Raw genomic sequence first — 22,500 nt, 5'->3', positions numbered from 1 at the left:
GCAAGGAGATGCACTATCACCTTTACTTTTTAACTTCGCTCTAGAATATGCCATTAGGAAAGTCCAGGATAACAGAGAGGGTTTGGAATTGAACGGGTTACATCAGCTTCTTGTCTATGCGGATGACGTGAATATGTTAGGAGAAAATCCACAAACGATTAGGGAAAACACGGGAATTTTACTGGAAGCAACTAAAGAGATAGGTTTGGAAGTAAATCCCGGAAAGACAAAGTATATGATTATGTTTCGTGACGAGAATATTGTATGAAATGGAAATGTAAAAATTGGAAATTTATCTTTTGAAGAGGTGGAAAAATTCAAATACCTGGGAGCAACAGTAACAAATATAAATGATACTCGGGAGGAAATTAAACACAGAATAAATATGGGGAATGCCTGTTATTATTCGGTTGAGAAGCTTTTATCATCCAGTCTACTGTCAAAATATCTGAAAGTTAGAATTTATAAAACAGTTTTATTACCGGTTGTTCTGTATGGTTGTGAAACTTGGACTCTCACTTTGAGAGAGGAACATAGGTTAAGGGTGTTTGAGAATAAAGTGCTTAGGAAAATATTTGGGGCTAAGAGGGATGAAGTTACAGGAGAATGGAGAAAGTTACACAACACAGAACTGTATTCTTCACCTGACATAATTAGGAATATTAAATGCAGACGTTTGAGATGGGCAGTACATGTAGCACGTATGTGCGAATCCAGAAATGCATATAGAGTGTTAGTTGGGAGGCCGGAGGAAAAAAGACCTTTAGGGAGGCCGAGACGTAGATGGGAGGATAATATTAAAATGGATTTGAGAGAGGTGGGATATGATGATAGAGAATGGATTAATGTTGCTCAGGATAGGGACCAATGGTGGGCTTATGTGAGGGCGGCAATGAACCTGTGGATTCCTTAAAAGCCATTAAGTAAGTAAGTAATAATAATAATAATAATAATAATAATAATAATAATAATAATAATAATAATAATACTTACAAATGGCTTTTAAGTAACCCGAAGTTTCATTGCCGCCCTCACATAAGCCCGCCATCGGTCCCTATCTTAAGCAAGGTTAATCCAGTCCCTAGCATCATATCCCACCTCTCTCGACTTCATTTTAATATTTCCTCCCATTTATATCTCGACCTCCCCAAAGGTCCTTTTTCTTCTGTATTCCAACTGACACTAGATTTGCATTTCTGGATTCACCCGTACGTGCTATATGCCCTGCCCACCTCAAACCTCTGGATTTATAATAATAATAATAATAATAATAATAATAATAATAATAATAATAATAATAATAATAATAATAATAATCAGAGCCCGGATGTTTAGGCATTTACAACAATTAAAATAGGCAGGCAAAAAAGCAATAAAAACGTAAACAAACCACAATAAATTTTGAAAAAAGGCATAATGTCTTTTAGCAATACATTTAAATTATATCAACATAACTCACATATTTACTTCGTAGGTGACACATGTTGACTTATAAAATACTTTTTTTCGTGATTAACTGTCTTTTCACAAACCTTACATAACAAAACTGTTCCACCGGTTGAAAACACATGGGCACCAAATTCACTGACGTAAGCATGAAGTTTACTTTTCAATGGTGTACTGAATTTAGGCATTCTAGCTAACCGATCTTATACCTTCTGTCACCCGACAATAACTGACTGTTCCTCACTCAAATTTCTTTCTGCTACAATAATAAACACGTGTAGCACAAAATTGTAACGGTAAGATTTGAAAATATGAAAGCAAACAATTGGAAATGCCACGTGACAACTTCTATGACAACGAGCTTAATATTTAAAATTATAAAGCTGATTGTTGGTATCGTGAAGACAGACAATATTACATTTGTAACTGTGGATTGTCGATCATCATTCATATTACACCAATAGTATTAAAGCACGATTATTAGCAGATTAAGCAACGAAATAAATTACTTTTATTTACTATTGTTACTAAAGTGTTCGATCCTTAATTGCAACTGTTTTAAGAAAAAAGTCTTGGATACTAGAAGAGGAAGTTTTTTGCCTTGCTACTAATGGCTCCTCTAGACGTATTGGCATCATAGCGTATTCCCAGACTACCAAGAAAGGATATATAATTGATCCTACCATAAGGATTGAAACGGGGAGTAGCCAGCCGGAGGATGTCAATCAAGAAAAGATCAACATTTATCTGCCAACAGTTCATTACTTCAAAGCAAAATACCAGCTTGAAGACATTGAGGTGATTGGTCTTCTTATTGGAGCTCGTGGCGTGATTCCGAATTTCTTTGAAAGCTTCAGGAAGACTTTTGAACTACTACAGACACTTACTGCTGACGTCATAACTTCAGTTTTGAAAAACACTTACCAAATTCTGAGTCATCATATTCACTCTGTTTAATTTTTTTTATTCACTCTATAATTCATATATATGTTTATTTTAATTTTCTTTCTACAAAATTTATGTAAACATTTAATATTGTAAAATTAATGTAGGAGAATGTGCTGAGTCCTTCTGGGCTACCTCCAATGGGAGGCAGTTATTATCTTATGTTATGGCTATTTTTGAGACCTCTATCATTATATTTGAAGCTTGTTTTTTTCCAGAACAATGCCAATCTCTCTCTGAAAGTTTGTTATTATGCATGTCACTTGAAAACGGCTCACTCCGGACACCGGTGGATAAATACTAGCCCAGTGTTTTCATAAAAATGGACTAAACGCGTTTTGGGATCACGCTCTTTCATTGAGAGCTCGAAGCTTCAGAGCCATAAGATAAAACTTCTAACTGTGGTTTTAAAGCGTTGTTAGCAGAAGAGGAGATGATACTAAGGGATATGCTACTGGAGCTAAATGACAGCTGTCAGCAGTATGGGATGAAGATAAATGCAAACAAGACGAAGACCATGGTCATAGGAAGAAAAGTAAAGAAGGTAAACTTGCGAATTCTAAATGAGGCAGTAGAGCAAGTGGACAGCTTCAAATACTTGGGGTGTACTATAAGCAGTAACATGAGCTGCTGCCAGGAAGTCAAAAGGAGGATAGCAATGGCAAAGGAAGCTTTTAGTAGAAAAAGGAGCATTTTCTGCGGACCTCTGAAAAAAAAACTAAGGAAGAGGCTAGTGAAGTGCTTTGTATAGTGTGTGGCATTGTATGAGGCAGAAACATGAGCATTACGACGAAGTGAAGAGAAGCGAATACTTTAATCATGTTACATTGATTACACACATTAATACGATTTCAAAAATGTATCACAATGTCACATTCCTAATAAATAACAACATGCGTGTTTTTTCAACGTATAGTAGAATCTATTTAGACGATTTCATGCACTGCAACTACCCACTTATGTCTTCAAGAGAAAAAGTTTATCGTTGATCGCTTTTCTACTTCAAAAACATATTTTTCCACACTACAATAGTATAAAACAAACCATAATTAAGAAGTCTTACATTTGTTATATTGCAGTGACTCAAACATCTTAAAAAATCAGCAAACAATACTCTTCAACATACTTTATTCCTTATTAGAATGTGACTAGCACTTTTTAAAAATATTCTGTTTCATTGAAAGCCTACGTAAGTAACGCCTTGTCGCGTTATTGGTTGACAATTAGGAAGATTGACACATGCACAGACCAACGGAGTTTTCTAAGTTGTTCCCATATAACTAATATTCACACTAGCTCACAAAGTGACACATAACTTTACATTAATTATTTTTAACAATTTACTCCTGTACAAACACATGCGAAAACTTTGGTCGTAGTCCACACCTGTGGAGTAACAGTCAGCGCGTCTGGCCGCGAAACCAGGTGGCCCTGGTTCGACTCCCGGTCGGGGCAAGTTATCTGGTTGAGGTTTTTCCTGGGTTTTCCCTCAACCCAATATGAGCAAATGCTGGGTAACTTTCGGTGCTAGACCCCGGACTCATTTCACTGGCATTATCACCTTAATTTCATTCAGACGCTAAATAACCTAGATGTTGATACAGCGTCGTAAAAAAAACCTTGGTTGTCGATTATGTTGGAGAGGTACTCACTTCCCGAAAGCATCTTGTAATTTTACTTCTACTAATCAGAAATAATACAAGTCAATTACAATGTTTGTATTTTGTAATATTTATTTTTCAAAAACAAAATAACAATTATAATTTGTTACATATTTTGCAGTAACATAACATAGTATACAAGGACACTGTAACCATGGTGACTTATGGTTTTTTTTTTTTTTTGATTTACACACAGCATTATATCATTTTTTTTGTAAATATCACATATTTTTTGTCTATTACTAAAAGTATAACACAAATAGGAATTTTAAATTATTATTACTATCATTAATAATATATTCACTATATTAACATACTCTTATAATTAAGAATACGTTTCAGTTCATATTCAACAATACTATACCGGGTGTATCATTTAACTCTGTACATCTCAAAGTTAAATTCTTGTATTTCCATCTTGTGTGATAATTATTTGAATGAAAGTAATTTAAATGCTCTGAAATTATTTAAAATGGAAAGTTAATACTAAGTTAGGGGTAAATTAAACATATAAAACTTTTTTATGTATTATTTTCTTTTCTTGTATTTTATTATTTTATAAATCTAAGATTGAAATGTTTTTATAAAAACATCCATGTACAGAACAGACAAAGCAAACAACACCTTCTTTGAATTTTATACAAGATTTTATACGTACAAAATAATTTCAAGTTTTATAACTGAAGGAAAGGGAATGTTGAATAATTTAGGAGTGTAAATTGTACATCTCCTGAACAACAAAGTAGAGTGAGCCTTCGACTCGTCATTAATTTCATGCATTCATTTTAAACTTACTGTATTGCAATATTTGTATATTAATGGTGTATATGTCTTCATAAATGCAGATTTTCTTCCACTTTTAACAGTAAATAATGTATAAGACATTGCAATTTTAAAATATCAAAATTTGTGCCTGTCATTCATTCATGACCTTTATCTTTTAATGTCTTTACGTACATTAATATAAAAATATATGGTGTGAGACTATTTCTGTAGCATGAAAGTCTTAACAATTCCATTGACTTTTTTTAGTTGTACTTGTAAATTCAATTAAGATAAAAACTTTTGTTTAAGTAACAGAAACGGACTGGTGGTAAAAATACCTACATAATTATGGCGATTAAAATTTGCTCCTTAATATTTCTTGTAGATAATTGTTCCTTCTATCTTATTAATTCAATTCACGTCAGACCTTGATAATGATAATCCATAGGACTATATCAGAACCCAGAAGTTACATTCGGTAGTTGATATTGTAACAATATTTTATAATAATATGTATAGCAAAGAAACCTTTGAATAGTTGCTGTAATCAATTGACTTTTAATAGTTCTTATAGAAAATTCGCGTTTAAATATTTGCTACTGGAAATTAACATCTGAATGGCTAGTGTAGTAACTGAAGGTTTTTGTAATAGTTGCTATAATAAATAGACATTTTAAAAGTTGCTATAGTAAATGGACATTTTAATAGTTGCTACCGTGACTCAACCAGTTCATAAATACTATAGCAAAGAAATATTTTTGTAATAGTCGCTACGTCAAATGAACATTTTTGTAATTGCTACTTTAGCTAATGAACATTTTATTATAGTTTTGTAGCAAATGAACGTTTTTATAATGGCTGATATAGAAAATGAAAAATTTTCTTACTGTAACACATGAGCATTGGTACAATGGTTATTATAGCAAATGAACATTTTCGTAATTAATGCTACAACAAAACAATGATCTTTCAATAGTTGCTATAGCAGACGAATATTTTTAATATTTGCTGTAGACAACGAACTTTATAATAGTTGCTATAGCAAATTAACTTTTAAACTTTTAAATAGTTGTTGCAGTAAATGAATGTTTTAATAGTTGCTTTAACAAACTAACATCGTAAAGGTTGCTCTGAAAACTAAATATTATTAACATTCATCATGGTGACAATGTTAATTGCTATGGTAAATGAATATTTCTGTAATAGTTGCTTTAGAAAATCATATTTTTAACAATTGCTATGGTAACTGAAAATTTTATACAAGATTATTTTTTTTCTATTATATTTTCACTTGCATGTCGAGTGATAAAATATTAAGAATAGTGCTTTTACAAAAGTAGACGTGAAATGTGTCATACACATGGGCAACAAATCACTTATTTTATGACTGTTGTGTTATGGATTCATGTTTAAAGTAATTCGCAACGTGTGTAACTAAATAATAAAAACTGTGACAATCTGGAGCAGATTGTGCTGTTATTGAATAACCCGACCTCGTCTTTTAAGTTTAAAGTTAAAAGTTTATAGAGCAAAAAAACGCATTGATATGTTATGATCTCTGCTCCGCAAGCAGAAAAATTATAAATAATTATTACGATATACACTTATGAGGACAAAATGGTGTAAACGAACATTATGTGAGGAACTGCAGGAGTTGGAATTCAGTTCGGTCTTCGATCATCTCCGGAATGGGAAGGGGTAGGCGTAGGACGCGCCGCCCCCGAAGAGGCTGTTGAAGAAGTTGCTGGCGCCGGCAACAGGTGTGCCAGTGCCCGTGGTCTGCGAGGCAGCGTTGAACAGCGGCTGCAGCCAGCTGAAGATCTCCCGCAGCTTTCGGCTCTCGATGGACTTACCGGAGCCTTCCCCGGGCTTCTGGAGGATGATGGCCAACACGTCGTTCTTGGTGCTGCCGCCGCCCGTGAAGTTGCCGGCCGACAAACAAGCGCATAGCGTCGTCAAGGCAACCAGCTGCGGAAAACAATGGAACCATCTCAAGACTATCTGTAGGAAGGAGGAACATGCTCGCTCTAGCTGTAATTAATATGTTGGATAAGGGCATAGCTTTCTATCAAGTGTCAGTTAATGTCATATTTACCAACTGTTGCACTGACCATAATTTTTCTTCCAATTAATTGTGTCCCCGATGTTCTGAAGTAGTATTATGTAGGATAATAGTAGTTTCTTTTTCATAATTTAATGTAACAGAATGTAGGGGAGAAGTGGGTACAGTAAGACAGGGAGAACAGTGAGACATTTTTATTAGATGGTAAATTTTGTTGTTGGTAACAGTGGAGTTGTATGTTGCATGAGTAAAGTAACAGTATTTTCATACTCGATTTGATTCTAGTTATAAAGGTGAGTGATGAAAAAATAATTCGTAATTTTTCACTCTAGAAGTAAAATTTTGGCTTCTGTTTAATGAAGGTTATATTGGATATACAAATGATATATAAATATGAATGTTTTGTTACCTAATACTATGGTATTTGAGATTATGTTTGGCAATGTTTCGTCTTTCTTGTTTTAATTTTGAAGTGATGGCGTCATTTTTAAACGAACTGTGCGTAAAGGGAACAGTGAGACATGCCATTGAAGGGTACACTGAGACGTCTCACTGTTCCCATGTACCAATGATTTGCAAAAACAAACTGTAATTATATTACATTTACCAGTAACTAACATTAAAAATGAACATACTAGTAATCAATTTAGGGACTGTAGCTTAAAATAATGTATACATTACATTTCAATGTTTACATAAATAAAAAATTATTCAGAAAATTTAAGAAAATGTTAAAAAATAATAAAAAATTACATTAAATTCTTATAATTATAAGCTTTGTTGTCACCAAAAAATTCATTACATTTTTTCACAAAAGTTTGAAATGTCATGAAAAATTTACTTTTCCAAATGTTCCAGATGTTTCAATGGTTTCGAAGTCAGACATCAAAATGATTCTAAATAAGCCTACAGAACATGGCAAGATAAAGAGACAGCAAGCTTTTGTTTTCTTTTGAAATAAATGTAAATCATTTCAATGTCCGTTAATAGACACTGTGGTGTCTCACTGTACCCTCCTGAATGGGAACAGTGAGACATTTCCATTTTTTGACAAACACGTATTGTATATTATGTCCTTCATCTATTAACATTTTTGTTTATGTATTATTATACTCCATGCTTTAATGTCTATTTCTATTGCACTTGATTTTAAAAATACTTGAATTATCACTTGCATACATATGTCTTAATATTTTGTGTCTCACTGTACCCACTACTCCCCTATCTATCGAGACTGGATTTGTAAGCAGATGTTAGCATTACAACATTATATTTTGATATTGTGATAACATTAGGGTTGCCATCTTCCATTTTCCAGAAGTAATTACAAAATTAGAAGATTTTTTAACTATAAGTTTCAGGTTTTCTTAACGTTTAATAGCTATCTACTATTTTGCACAAAACATAATATTGCTAATCTCGTCTTAGTACAGTAATATAGGCCTACACGCACGTAACCCAACTAACCTAGTCTTAGTAACATAAATGAAGGATTGAAATAAGTTCATTCGTATGGTAGGCCTACATCCCACAGTAATTCTTAAGATAGTAGATAATGCAGAGAACATTGAGAGACACGTTAACATTACATTAATTATGTATATTTTTGCTACCCCTAGCAGATTGCAATAGTTTTTACCCATTTTATTTAACTTGTACATGTATAAATTCTGAACAAGTCATATTAACGTTCATATTGCTGAGAAGTTGTTCTTTGTTCAAATTAACGTAGCACTTATTCCTAACATTAGTTCACTTTAAAATCACAAATGTTTTCATTTTTACAGGGGAAGCGTCGCTTTAGTAATCAGATTTCAGTTATCAAATTGCTACTTTATTCATTAGTGAATAACGCTAAATCTTCATGCCTTATAATTGAAGAGTTGCCATGGTAATGAGATTTCAGCTATTAAATTGCTACATAATTCAATAATGATGAGTATAATGTTTTTCATTCCTTCTAGTTTAAACGTTCCTTTAGTGATCAGATTTCAATTAATAAATTGCTACTTTATTCATTAGTGATTAACATAAATTTTCTCATTATTTCATTCAGTTGAAGTGTTGCTTTAGTGATTAAGTTTCAGTTATTAAGGGGATGCGCTACTGAAAAATGGCAGTTTTTGAAGAAATGTTATGTTTTTTTTTTATTTTACTCTTCATATGCTAAACTCCAATGCTCCATTACCACAACCTGTGTTTCAGCTATAATATGCACTATATAAACATAGAAAACTATTGTTTTAGATTCCAAAAAACGGTTTCCAAAAATAAACGTGTTATTTTCAAATTTTATTTTTAAAAAAGTTATTTCTTGACTTAGATCATTGAAATTTTCCTGATTAATTCATAATCATGATCATAATATTCTGTTAAAATTTCAATACTGTTTCTCTTCAAATGTAGAAATTAGAAAATTCAGTAGCGCATCCCCTTAAATTGCTATTTTATTCACCAGTGATTAACGTAAATTTTTTTCATTCCGTATTGTTGAAGCGTTGATTTATTGATATAATTTCAGTTATTAAAATTATATTTAATTATTTTTTTTCATTCCTTATATTTTAAGTGTTGCTTTAGTGATCAGATTTCAGTTAATGAATTGCTACTTTATTCATTAGTGATTAACGTAAATTTTTTTCATGCCTTATAGTTGAAGAGTTGCTATAATAATGAGATTTCGGTTATTAAATTGCTACATTATGCAATAATGATTAACGTAATATTTTTCATTCCGTACAGTTGATAGTTTCCTTCATCAATCAGATTTGAGTTATTAAATTGCTACTTTATTCATCCGTGATCAACATAAATTTTCAAATTTTCTCTTTCTTTCATTCAGTTGAAGCGTTGTTAAAGTGATCAGATTTCAGATATTAAATTGCTATTTTATTCGTTTGTGATTAACGTATTTTTTCCATTCTTCCATTCAGTTGAAGCATTGCTTTAGTGATCAGATTTCAGTTTTTCAATTGCTAGTTTATTCATCCGTGATCAACATAAATTTCCAAATTTTCTGTTTCTTTCATTCAGTTGAAGCGTTGCTATAGTAATCAGATTTCAGATATTAAATTGCTACTTTATTCATCCGTGATCAACATAAATTTTCAAATTTTCTGTTTCTTTCATTCAGTTGAAGCGTTGTTAAAGTGATCAGATTTCAGATATTAAATTGCTATTTTATTCGTTTGTGATTAACGTATTTTTTCCATTCTCCCATTCAGTTGAAGCATTGCTTTAGTGATCAGATTTCAGTTTTTCAATTGCTAGTTTATTCATCCGTGATCAACATAAATTTTCAAATTTTCTCTTTCTTTCATTCAGTTGAAGCGTTGTTAAAGTGATCAGATTTCAGATATTAAATTGCTATTTTATTCGTTTGTGATTAACGTATTTTTTCCATTGTTCCATTCAGTTGAATCATTGCTTTAGTGATCAGATTTCAGTTTTTCAATTGCTAGTTTATTCATCCGTGATCAACATAAATTTCCAAATTTTCTCTTTCTTTCATTCAGTTGAAGCGTTGTTAAAGTGATCAGATTTCAGATATTAAATTGCTATTTTATTCGTTTGTGATTAACGTATTTTTTCCATTCTTCCATTCAGTTGAAGCATTGCTTTAGTGATCAGATTTCAGTTTTTCAATTGCTAGTTTATTCATCCGTGATCAACATAAATTTCCAAATTTTCTGTTTCTTTCATTCACTTGAAGCGTTGCTATAGTAATCAGATTTCAGATATTAAATTGCTACTTCATTCGTTAGTGATTAACGTAAATTTTTTCACTCTTTCATTCAGTTGAAGCGTTGTTAAAGTGATCAGATTTCAGATATTAAATTGCTATTTTATTCGTTTGTGATTAAAGTATTTTTTCCATTCTTCCATTCAGTTGAAGCATTGCTTTAGTGATCAGATTTCAGTTTTTCAATTGCTAGTTTATTCATCCGTGATCAACATAAATTTCCAAATTTTCTGTTTCTTTCATTCAATTGAAGCGTTGCTATAGTAATCAGATTTCAGATATTAAATTGCTACTTTATTCACCCGTGATCAACATAAATTTTCAAATTTTCTCTTTCTTTCATTCAGTTGAAGCGTTGTTAAAGTGATCAGATTTCAGATATTAAATTGCTATTTTATTCGTTTGTGATTAACGTATTTTTTTCCATTCTTCCATTCAGTTGAAGCATTGCTTTAGCGATCAGATTTCAGTTTTTCAATTGCTAGTTTATTCATCCGTGATCAACATAAATTTCCAAATTTTCTGTTTCTTTCATTCAGTTGAAGCGTTGCTATAGTAATCAGATTTCAGATATTAAATTGCTACTTTATTCACCCGTGATCAACATAAATTTTCAAATTTTCTCTTTCTTTCATTCAGTTGAAGCGTTGTTATAGTGATCAGATTTCAGATATTAAATTGCTATTTTATTCGTTTGTGATTAACGTATTTTTTCCATTCTTCCATTCAGTTGAAGCATTGCTTTAGTGATCAGATTTCAGTTTTTCAATTGCTAGTTTATTCATCCGTGATCAACATAAATTTCCAAATTTTCTGTTTCTTTCATTCACTTGAAGCGTTGCTACAGTAATCAGATTTCAGATATTAAATTGCTACTTCATTCGTTAGTGATTAACGTAAATTTTTTCACTCTTTCATTCAGTTGAAGCGTTGTTTTAGTGATCAGATTTCAGTTATTAAATTGCTACTTCATTCGTTAGTGATTAACGTAAATTTTTTCACTCTTTCATTCAGTTGAAGCGTTGTTTTAGTGATCAGATTTCAGATATTAAATTGCTACTTCATTCGTTAGTGATTAACGTAAATTTTTTCACTCTTTCATTCAGTTGAAGCGTTGTTTTAGTGATCAGATTTCAGATATTAAATTGCTACTTCATTCGTTAGTGATTAACGTAAATTTTTTCACTCTTTCATTCAGTTGAAGCGTTGTTTTAGTGATCAGATTTCAGTTATTAAATTGCTACTTCATTCGTTAGTGATTAACGTAAATTTTTTCACTCTTTCATTCAGTTGAAGCGTTGTTTTAGTGATCAGATTTCAGTTATTAAATTGCTACTTCATTCGTTAGTGATTAACGTAAATTTTTTCATTCTTTCATTCAATTGAATCATGGTTTTAGTGATTAGATTTCAGTTATTAAATTGCTACTTTATTCATTAGTGATTAACATAAATTTTCTCTTTCTTTCTTTCAGTTGAAGCTTTGCTTTAGTGATCACATTTTAATTATTAAATTATAACTTCATTAATTTCTTTCATCCCTTATTTTTGAAGTGTTGCTATAGCGATCAGATTTCAGTTAATAAATTGCTACTTTATTTATTAGTGATAAACGTAATTTTTTCATTCTTTCATTCAGTTTAAATGTTGCTTCAGTGATTAGATTTCAATTAATAAATTGCTACTTTATTCAGTAGTGATTAATATAAATTTCCTCTTTCTTTCATTCAGTTGATGCGTTGCTTAATGATCAGATTTCAATTACTAAATTGCTACTTTATTCGTTAGTGATTAACGTAATTTTTTTCATTCTTTCATTCAGTTTAAATGTTGCTGAGTGATTAAATTTCAATTAATATATTGCTACTTTATTCCGTAGTGATTAATATAAATTTTCTCTTTCTTTCATTCAGTTGAAGCGTTGCTTAATGATCAGATTTCAATTATGAAATTGCTACTTTATTCGTTAGTGATTAACGTAAATTTTTTCATTCTTTCATTCAGTTTAAATGTTGCTTCAGTGATTAGATTTCAATTAATAAATTGCTACTTTATTCAGTAGTGATTAATATAAATTTCCTCTTTCTTTCATTCAGTTGAAGCGTTGCTTAATGATCAGATTTCAATTACTAAATTGCTACTTTATTCGTTAGTGATTAACGTAATTTTTTTCATTCTTTCATTCAGTTTAAATGTTGCTTCAGTGATTAGATTTCAATTAATAAATTGCTACTTTATTCAGTAGTGATTAATATAAATTTTCTCTTTCTTTCATTCAGTTGAAGCGTTGCTTAATGATCAGATTTCAATTATGAAATTGCTACTTTATTCGTTAGTGATTAACGTAAATTTTTTCATTCTTTCATTCAGTTTAAATGTTGCTTCAGTGATTAGATTTCAATTAATAAATTGCTACTTTATTCAGTAGTGATTAATATAAATTTCCTCTTTCTTTCATTCAGTTGAAGCGTTGTTTAATGATCAGATTTCAATTATTAAATTGCTACTTTATTCGTTAGTGATTAACGTAATTTTTTTCATTCTTTCATTCAGTTTAAATGTTGCTTCAGTGATTAGATTTCAATTAATATATTGCTACTTTATTCAGTAGTGATTAATATAAATTTCCTCTTTCTTTCATTCAGTTGAAGCGTTGCTTAATGATCAGATTTCAATTATTAAATTGCTACTTTATTCGTTAGTGATTAACGTAGTTTTTTTTCATTCTTTCATTCAGTTGAAGTGTTGCTTTAGTGATCAGATTTCAGTTATTAAAACTGCTACTTCATTAATTTCTTTAATTCTTTATGTTTGAAGCCCTGCTATAGTCATCCGACTTCAGTTAATAAATTGCTACTTTATTCATTAGTGATAGACGCAAAATGTTCTCATTGTTTCGTTCAATTTAAGTGTTGCTTTAGTGATTAGATTTCAGTTATTAAATTACTACTCCACTCTCTAGTGATTAAAGTATTCTTTTTTCTTTTCTTGTTATTAAAGCTTTGTTTTAGTAACGAGATTCTAGTTATTATATTGGTACTTCATTTCCTAGTGATTACTGTGAATTTTTTTTTTTCTTTCGTTAGTATTGAATCGTTGCTTTTTAACAAGATTTTAGTTAGACCTACTAAGGTCCTACATTTATCACTATTGATTCACTTATATTTTTTCCTTCTAAGATGTTGAATTACTAATTTATGCTGTAATCATTAATGTACATTTTTCTCTCCCTGATTGTTAAAGCTTTGCTTTAATGACGGGATTTTAGTTATTCATTAGGGGAGAGTCGGGTAGTATCGGACATCGAGTAATATCGGACAGTGAGTTTCTTTCATCTACCACACGATGATAGTACCTGATTAACATGGCTACGTTTCTGTGATGTCACATAGAGAAACGTAACCGTGTCATTCAGATACTACCATATGGTGATAGATGAAAGAAACGCACTGTCCGATATTATCCGATGTCCGATACTACCCGACTCTCCCCTAATTTTATTAACGAGATTTCAATTACTAAATTGCTGCTTTATTCATTATTGATTAAAGTAAAATTTTATTCTTCCTCATTGTTAAAACGTTGCTTTAGTAATAAGATTTCAGTTACTAAATTACTGCTTGATTCATTATTTATTAAAGAAAAATTTTATTCATTCTCATTGTTAAAACGTTGCTTTAGTAATAAGATTTCATTTAATAAATTGCTGCTTGAGTCATTATTGATTAAAGTAAAATCTTATTCATTCTCATTGTTAAAACGTTGCTATAGTAATAAGATTTCAGTTACTAAATTACTACTTGATTCATTATTTATTAAAGAAAAATTTTATTCATTCTCATTGTTAAAACGTTGCTTTAGTAATAAGATTTCATTTAATAAATTGCTGCTTTATTTATTATTGATTAAAGTAAAATTTTATTCATTCTCATTGTTAAAACGTTGCTTTAGTAATAAGATTTCAGTTACTAAATTACTACTTGATTCATTATTTATTAAAGAAAAATTTTATTCATTCTCATTGTTAAAACGTTGCTTTAGTAATAAGATTTCATTTAATAAATTGCTGCTTGATTCATTATTGATTAAAGTAAAATTTTATTCATTCTCATTGTTAAAACGTTGCTTTAGTAATAAGATTTCATTTAATAAATTGCTGCTTTATTCATTATTGATTAAAGTAAAATTTTATTCATTCTCATTGTTAAAACGTTGCTTTAGTAATAAGATTTCAGTTACTAAATTACTACTTGATTCATTATTTATTAAAGAAAAATTTTATTCATTCTCATTGTTAAAACGTTGCTTTAGTAATAAGATTTCATTTAATAAATTTCTGCTTTATTCATTATTGATTAAAGTAAAATTTTATTCATTCTCATTGTTAAAACGTTGCTTTAGTAATAAGATTTCAGTTACTAAATTACTACTTGATTCATTATTTATTAAAGAAAAATTTTATTCATTCTCATTGTTAAAACGTTGCTTTAGTAATAAGATTTCATTTAATAAATTGCTGCTTGATTCATTATTGATTAAAGTAAAATTTTATTCATTCTCATTGTTAAAACGTTGCTTTAGTAATAAGATTTCATTTAATAAATTGCTGCTTTATTCATTATTGATTAAAGTAAAATTTTATTCTTCCTCATTGTTAAAACGTTGCTTTAGTAATAAGATTTCAGTTACTAAATTACTACTTGATTCATTATTTATTAAAGAAAAATTTTATTCATTCTCATTGTCAAAACGTTGCTTTAGTAATAAGATTTCATTTAATAAATTTCTGCTTTATTCATTATTGATTAAAGTAAAATTTTATTCATTCTCATTGTTAAAACGTTGCTTTAGTAATAAGATTTCAGTTACTAAATTACTACTTGATTCATTATTTATTAAAGAAAAATTTTATTCATTCTCATTGTTAAAACGTTGCTTTAGTAATAAGATTTCATTTAATAAATTGCTGCTTTATTCATTATTGATTAAAGTAAAATTTTATTCATTCTCATTGTTAAAACGTTGCTTTAGTAATAAGATTTCAGTTACTAAATTACTACTTGATTCATTATTTATTAAAGAAAAATTTTATTCATTCTCATTGTTAAAACGTTGCTTTAGTAATAAGATTTCATTTAATAAATTGCTGCTTGATTCATTATTGATTAAAGTAAAATTTTATTCATTCTCATTGTTAAAACGTTGCTTTAGTAATAAGATTTCATTTAATAAATTGCTGCTTTATTCATTATTGATTAAAGTAAAATTTTATTCATTCTCATTGTTAAAACGTTGCTTTAGTAATAAGATTTCAGTTACTAAATTACTACTTGATTCATTATTTATTAAAGAAAAATTTTATTCATTCTCATTGTTAAAACGTTGCTTTAGTAATAAGATTTCATTTAATAAATTGCTGCTTTATTCATTATTGATTAAAGTAAAATTTTATTCATTCTCATTGTTAAAACGTTGCTTTAGTAATAAGATTTCAGTTACTAAATTACTACTTGATTCATTATTTATTAAAGAAAAATTTTATTCATTCTCATTGTTAAAACGTTGCTTTAGTAATAAGATTTCATTTAATAAATTGCTGCTTGATTCATTATTGATTAAAGTAAAATTTTATTCATTCTCATTGTTAAAACGTTGCTTTAGTAATAAGATTTCATTTAATAAATTGCTGCTTTATTCATTATTGATTAAAGTAAAATTTTATTCTTCCTCATTGTTAAAACGTTGCTTTAGTAATAAGATTTCAGTTACTAAATTACTACTTGATTCATTATTTATTAAAGAAAAATTTTATTCATTCTCATTGTTAAAACGTTGCTTTAGTAATAAGATTTCATTTAATAAATTTCTGCTTTATTCATTATTGATTAAAGTAAAATTTTATTCATTCTCATTGTTAAAACGTTGCTTTAGTAATAAGATTTCAGTTACTAAATTACTACTTGATTCATTATTTATTAAAGAAAAATTTTATTCATTCTCATTGTTAAAACGTTGCTTTAGTAATAAGATTTCATTTAATAAATTGCTGCTTGATTCATTATTGATTAAAGTAAAATCTTATTCATTCTCATTGTTAAAACGTTGCTTTTTGTAATAAGATTTCAGTTACTAAATTTCTGCTTGATTCATTATTGACTAAAGTAAAATTGTATCAATCCTAAATGTTAAAACGTTGCTTTAGTAATAACATTTCAGTTAATAAATTACTATTTTGAAGGAAAGTGTTTGAAAACAAAGTAATCTTCTCAAATACAAAGTTATATTGATGAAACATTGTACTTTCCCCCTTTCGTAAAAGGTCAATAGATATATTTTTAATTGATTCTTTGCCATTGTTTCTGCAAATTGGGTAACTAAATTTTATTGTCACTGCGTTATGCAGTAGAAAATTACCAGAAAATATAGAACATGACATTCTAAAGTAGTTTTTGAGCACTCTAACATATGATCTAACAATAACAAACTAATGTTCAAGAACTTCAATTTCTGAAGTTAAAAATAAAGTTTCAGTGAAAGTTTCTTGTTGTAGTCTTTCTCCTCAGTAAAATTTCAAACTAAATAGAACACGCGATTCTTTTTCGAGGTCTCCAGAACTCTTCGTATGTACACACTGTGACGTAATCCACATATCCTTCGTTCTGCACAAAAAGCCAGAAGCAAAAAGACGCCTTTGGAGCTGTCGTCACGGCAACGCGTGGTGATTGAGAGGCAATCTGACTTACCAGCAGGAGGCAGCGGCGGAGTCTGATGAACCACCCCATGTCGCACGTCAAATGTTATGCGACCCGACGGCGGCGCCCTTATATACACGTGAGACACTTTCCAATTACAGCACACGTGCGGGTCCAGCAGCCCTACAGGGCGGGCGTGACGTCTTGCGTAAGATTGCGCGCATCAACGGCACAAGGAACAGCGTCAATAATGCATATAAAACGAACTTAACAGCGATTTGCTAATGTAATTTTAGTATTATCAAGATTTCGTATCCTAGCAACCACATATAGTTAACATTCACTACATCTTATTTAAAACTAGCGTGTAAGAGGGCCTTAGACTAGAAATGTTTAATTTAAATGTAGTTCTGTTTATAAGTATGCATAAGGGTGTAATTATTTGACTTATTTGAACTGTTGTATCAGTGAAGCGAGGTGAGTCAGTGAAGTTATGGTTTTACAGTGCAGTGAACAGTTCCGATCAGTGATAATTTATAGCGTCAATGAAATGTGTTCTATAGTGTCAGTGAAATGTGTTATAGAGTGTCAGTGAAATGTGTTACAGAGTGTCAGTGAAATGTATGCTAAAGTGTCAGTGAAATGCGTCATAGTGCCACTACAGGAAATGAGATGAGAGTAAAGTGAAAGACTATTGAAACTTATGTAGGACCTATACATAATTATGTAGGTTGTATTGTAAAATGAGGTATTTTATTTTATGTTTTATTATTATTGTGTTAAATTGTATTATCTATTATTATTGTATTGTGTGTAAAATTGTATATGTGTTGTAAAATTGTATTGTGTATTGTAAATTTTATTGTGTATTGGTTATCATTTTATTGTGTATTGTTAATATTGTATATACCACTGCCACCGGGTGCTTGCCCACTTGCAGTGTAAATAAATACATACATACATCTACAATCAGAGCTCATGCTTAACTGGGGGAGGTATGACTACATAAAGTCTTGTAACAAGGACAGCAGAGCAGGTTTAGCGTGGCTAAGATTGGGGGCATGGAAGGGTAATAAAATTGTCAACGAAGAAGGGGAGCGCCTTTGTCCGCTTTGCAAAGAAAAGGATTCCTATATGCATATTTTATTACTGTGTGTTGAATTGGAACTTGTACGGAGAAAATATCTACCACCCTCGATGCTAAGTCAGAGTAGGAGTTCGTTTGCATGTCTTGACCTCATGGGGAATAGAGAATGGGAACAAAAGACTGGATTGTTCCTCCTGAAGGCGAGACAGATTAGAACTTCAGCTGTTGAAGTTTGTGACGCGAACTGAGGAAGGGATAATAGTATCCACCCAACTGTACACTCTTAGGTCTTTTAGGTTAGGATATATTATATAATGTGTTTTTTGTGTCATTTCCATTTTAATATGTGTGTTCCTGTAGAGAGTAGTTAGATGTAATCATAGGTGGGGGGGGGGGACCTACAAAAGAGAACTTGTTTCGGGTACAAAGCACGTACGGTCAGAAGACCCGTGCATTGGATTAGACAAAATTATGATAATATAAAATTTGTATGTATAATATTACTCAATAAATCCATCTATCTATCTAACATAGATTGTGTTAACGCCACATAACAAGACTGACTCTAAGGTTCAATTGTAATTAATAATGCACATAAAATGAACTTGACAGCGATTTGCTTATGTCAGTTTTGGTATTATCACGATTGCGTATCCTAGCAACCACATATAGTTAACATAGATTGTGTTAACGCCACATAACAAGACTGACTCTAAGGTTCAATTGTAATTAATAATGCACATAAAATGAACTTAACAGCGATTTGCTTATGTCAGTTTTAGTATTATCACGATTTCGTATCCCAGCAACCACATATAGTTAACATAGATTGTGTTAACGCCACATAACAAGACTGACTCTAAGGTTCAATTGTAATTAATAATGCACATAAAATAAACTTGACAGCGATTTGCTTATGTCAGTTTTAGTATTATCACGATTTCGTATCCTAGCAACCACATATAGTTAACATAGATTGTGTTAACGCCACATAAGAAGACTGAATCTAAGGTTCAATTATTGTAATTAATAATGCACATAAAATGAACTTAACAGCGATTTGCTTATGTCAGTTTTAGTATTATCACGATTTCGTATCCTAGCAACCACATATAGTTAACATAGACTGTGTTCACACCACATAACAAGACTGACTCTAAGGTTCAATTGTAATTAATAATGCACATAAAATGAATTTAACAGCGATTTGCTTCAGTACCATATTATAGTGGAATATTATTATTATTATTATTATTATTATTATTATTATTATTATTATTATTATTATTAATATATAAAATATGCCAATTTGCATGGGCACAATTTAGATCCTTTTAAGGTTTAGTTTCGTTTTGATTATTAGTTTTTACTGTGTACTCAATTTTATTTATGTATGTTTTTGTTATTTAAGATATTATTTATTTTTGGTTTGTACCTTTGTATCTTCTGTTTGTGTATTGTGCTGTACTATAATTGGCCTCTGGCTGTTGTTCAGCACACAAATATTAATAATAAATAAATAAATAAATCATTATTATTATTAAAATATTGATCTTTTTTTATTTTTAATGTCATATTTTAAAAAATTTAAGGTCATTTTATAGGTAATTTTTCTGTGATTTTTATGTCAACTTCCAAGCCATTATTATTATTATTATTATTATTATTATTATTATTATTATTACGTCGATTCTCATTTGTCTCCAGATATAGGCGAAAACTTCTAGTAGTGCAATTCTTGCAAATTTATTGTAAATGGTGATCAGTTCTCAGATAACTTTACTAGAAACAAAGCTGCCTTTATCGCAAAATACCGATTAAATTTCTATCTCATACGAAATAAAACAACGATAAAGACCTTCTTTCGAACTAAAATACACAAAGGTATAACCTATGAATTGATAGGCGTTTCTGTCTTGTTTGTATACTTCTTGTTCCTCAATTTACATATTATACCTATTGCTCTTTATCTCAAAATCAAAACTGTTATGACACAGTAGTTATTCAAAATGAACTCATATTCTTCTGAACTTCTTTCGCTCAAAATCGCTTTCGAAATAAACTCCTAAATCGAGTGTGAAACTTTATGCATCACCCAGTATAGGGTAACGAAATGCTTAATTCTTATGCATATTTATGGAGAAGACCACGCCGTTGCTAGGATACGAAACCGTAATGATAGTAAGAGTGACGTCGGAGGAGTCTGCTTTGGAGTCCAGCGCAATCTGTAGTAAGAGTTGTAAAGAAGTGGACACTTTGTACAGCTTCGTGAGGGAAAGTCAATAAGCACTGGAGTGAATCAGATGAAACGTTGGCTGGATTACTTTAGAAGTTCTGAGAGCGCTCTGCCCGCGTTTCTATGGCTACAGTTTGAAGAGAGGCAGGCTTACAACTTTCGCCTTCTTTTGAGGGATAGCACTTCTTTTGTATTGCTTGTTTCTGTAAATTGACTTGCGCTTCTGGAAGTAGGTCTGTGTTTAAACAGTGCACCACGGGATTGAACCATGTAAGGGATAATATGGGAATAATTCCAAATATTATGAACTTTTAAATTGATACATTGTTAAATACATTGATTCTTTAGGGCAGTGATGTCAAAGCAAGCGCATTTTTCTGACCTTGACGTCGTGCGCGGGCAGCCAGCGCTAAGTATGGAAAGAGGAAGGGTTGTGTATATGAATAAGCAACCTGTTGGATTAAGAAAACACTGGTGCACAAACTTCAAACGGAGCGTGAAATTTTATGTCGTTATTTTTATATGGCTTCTTTCTGTTTAATATTATCTATATTGTCTATAAAACAAAAGTACTAACACTGATTTCTTAATATTGCACTTGTGTTTTAAATCTTAATAACATAATAGAGAGCTAAGAAGGAATATTCACTTAAATTCCATAGTAGTGTAATATTATACTGTATTAAGTGGATGAAACACATCATTCATAAAGAAAGTGATATTCCAAAGAAAGAGATTGAGTATGACATGATAAGTTGGAATTTAGGCCTATATTGATGGTATCTTTAGCCTTACAAAAGTAATCAATAAACTAATCAAAACAATATTACAGTACAAAGCAAAGTTACCTAGGTACTGTATCTGTTTTAAGTGTAACTAATATTACATAACAAAACTCTTATCGCATTATACTTTTAAGGTGATATTTGTGAGCAACTTCCTATCATCAGAATATTAAATTATTTTCTCGAAATCTGCTGAAGCTATAGAGCTGACATTTTTACAACACATGGGCACGTATCTTTTGCTTATGATGTAACAGTAGTTGCTTTGTTAATTCATTTCCTTACAAACAATTTCCATGCGAATATTTTCAAAATGTTTAATACACTATCTTCAGTAATACGTATTTACGGTATATTAGATTTAAGAAAACATTATGTAAGGCTACTAAATAAATAGGCCTATACCTCAAAATTTCACTTTCCTATACGAAAACTTGAGAAAATGTTTCTTTTGAATTAAAAGAATCAAACTTGTGAAAAATGAGCTTTAAAATTAAAACTTACATTCTTATAATGCACTTATACTTCTCAGGCAAATCTAAAAATTAACATGGATACAGTTTTAATAAGTTCTCTTCCCTTTATCCATTGAATCAGTGCCAGCCATCCCTGTATATAGCTCGACCAAGCGGCATATACTACCTCTTTCGTCTGCCTCTTTCCTTTCCGCTGTAAAGCGCTCAGGCTCTCCTGGGCTCTAACGCGCGCGCTTGCTCCTGTGGGCATCAATTGACATGCCTGCTTTAGGGCAGGGGTTTCCAACCGGTGTGTCGCGAAATTTTGGAATTGAAAAAGAAATTTTATTGCATCCAGAAAGTCTCTTTACAACACATTTTTTATTTGCAACGAAGTCTTTGATATGGTACATTTTATTTAGAGGCAGACTTTACCAAAGACACGTGAACACCTGCAACAATGCTAAGTTCAGTTTTTCAACCATAAGGCCACGTATAGAGAAACTCTGTGCAACCCACCAAGCGCAGACTTCATATTAACATGAATTTTACCCGAAATCGAAAAGTATTGAGAATAAATTTGAACGAGAAACAAAAAAAAAAGTTTCCTTCCCAGATAGGATTC

The 22,500-nt window shown here is 30.6% G+C and overlaps 1 protein-coding gene across 1 annotated transcript; it reads right to left on the bottom strand.

Moving 5' to 3' along the window:
* Positions 1–5,107: 5,107 nt before the first annotated feature.
* Positions 5,108–17,429, bottom strand: LOC138700917 (uncharacterized). The gene is made up of 2 exons (XM_069827345.1): positions 17,364–17,429; positions 5,108–6,785 (listed from the first exon to the last, which is right to left on the bottom strand). Exons 1-2 carry the CDS (start codon positions 17,400–17,402, stop codon positions 6,495–6,497), a joined length of 330 nt encoding a protein of 109 aa, XP_069683446.1. The 5' UTR covers positions 17,403–17,429; the 3' UTR covers positions 5,108–6,494.
* Between the last annotated feature and the right edge of the window lie 5,071 nt (positions 17,430–22,500).

The sequence above is a fragment of the Periplaneta americana genome, chromosome 6 (assembly GCF_040183065.1).
Source record: "Periplaneta americana isolate PAMFEO1 chromosome 6, P.americana_PAMFEO1_priV1, whole genome shotgun sequence".
NCBI classification, from domain to species: Eukaryota; Metazoa; Arthropoda; class Insecta; order Blattodea; family Blattidae; genus Periplaneta; species Periplaneta americana.
This window is presented reverse-complemented; position numbering and strand designations above follow the sequence as displayed.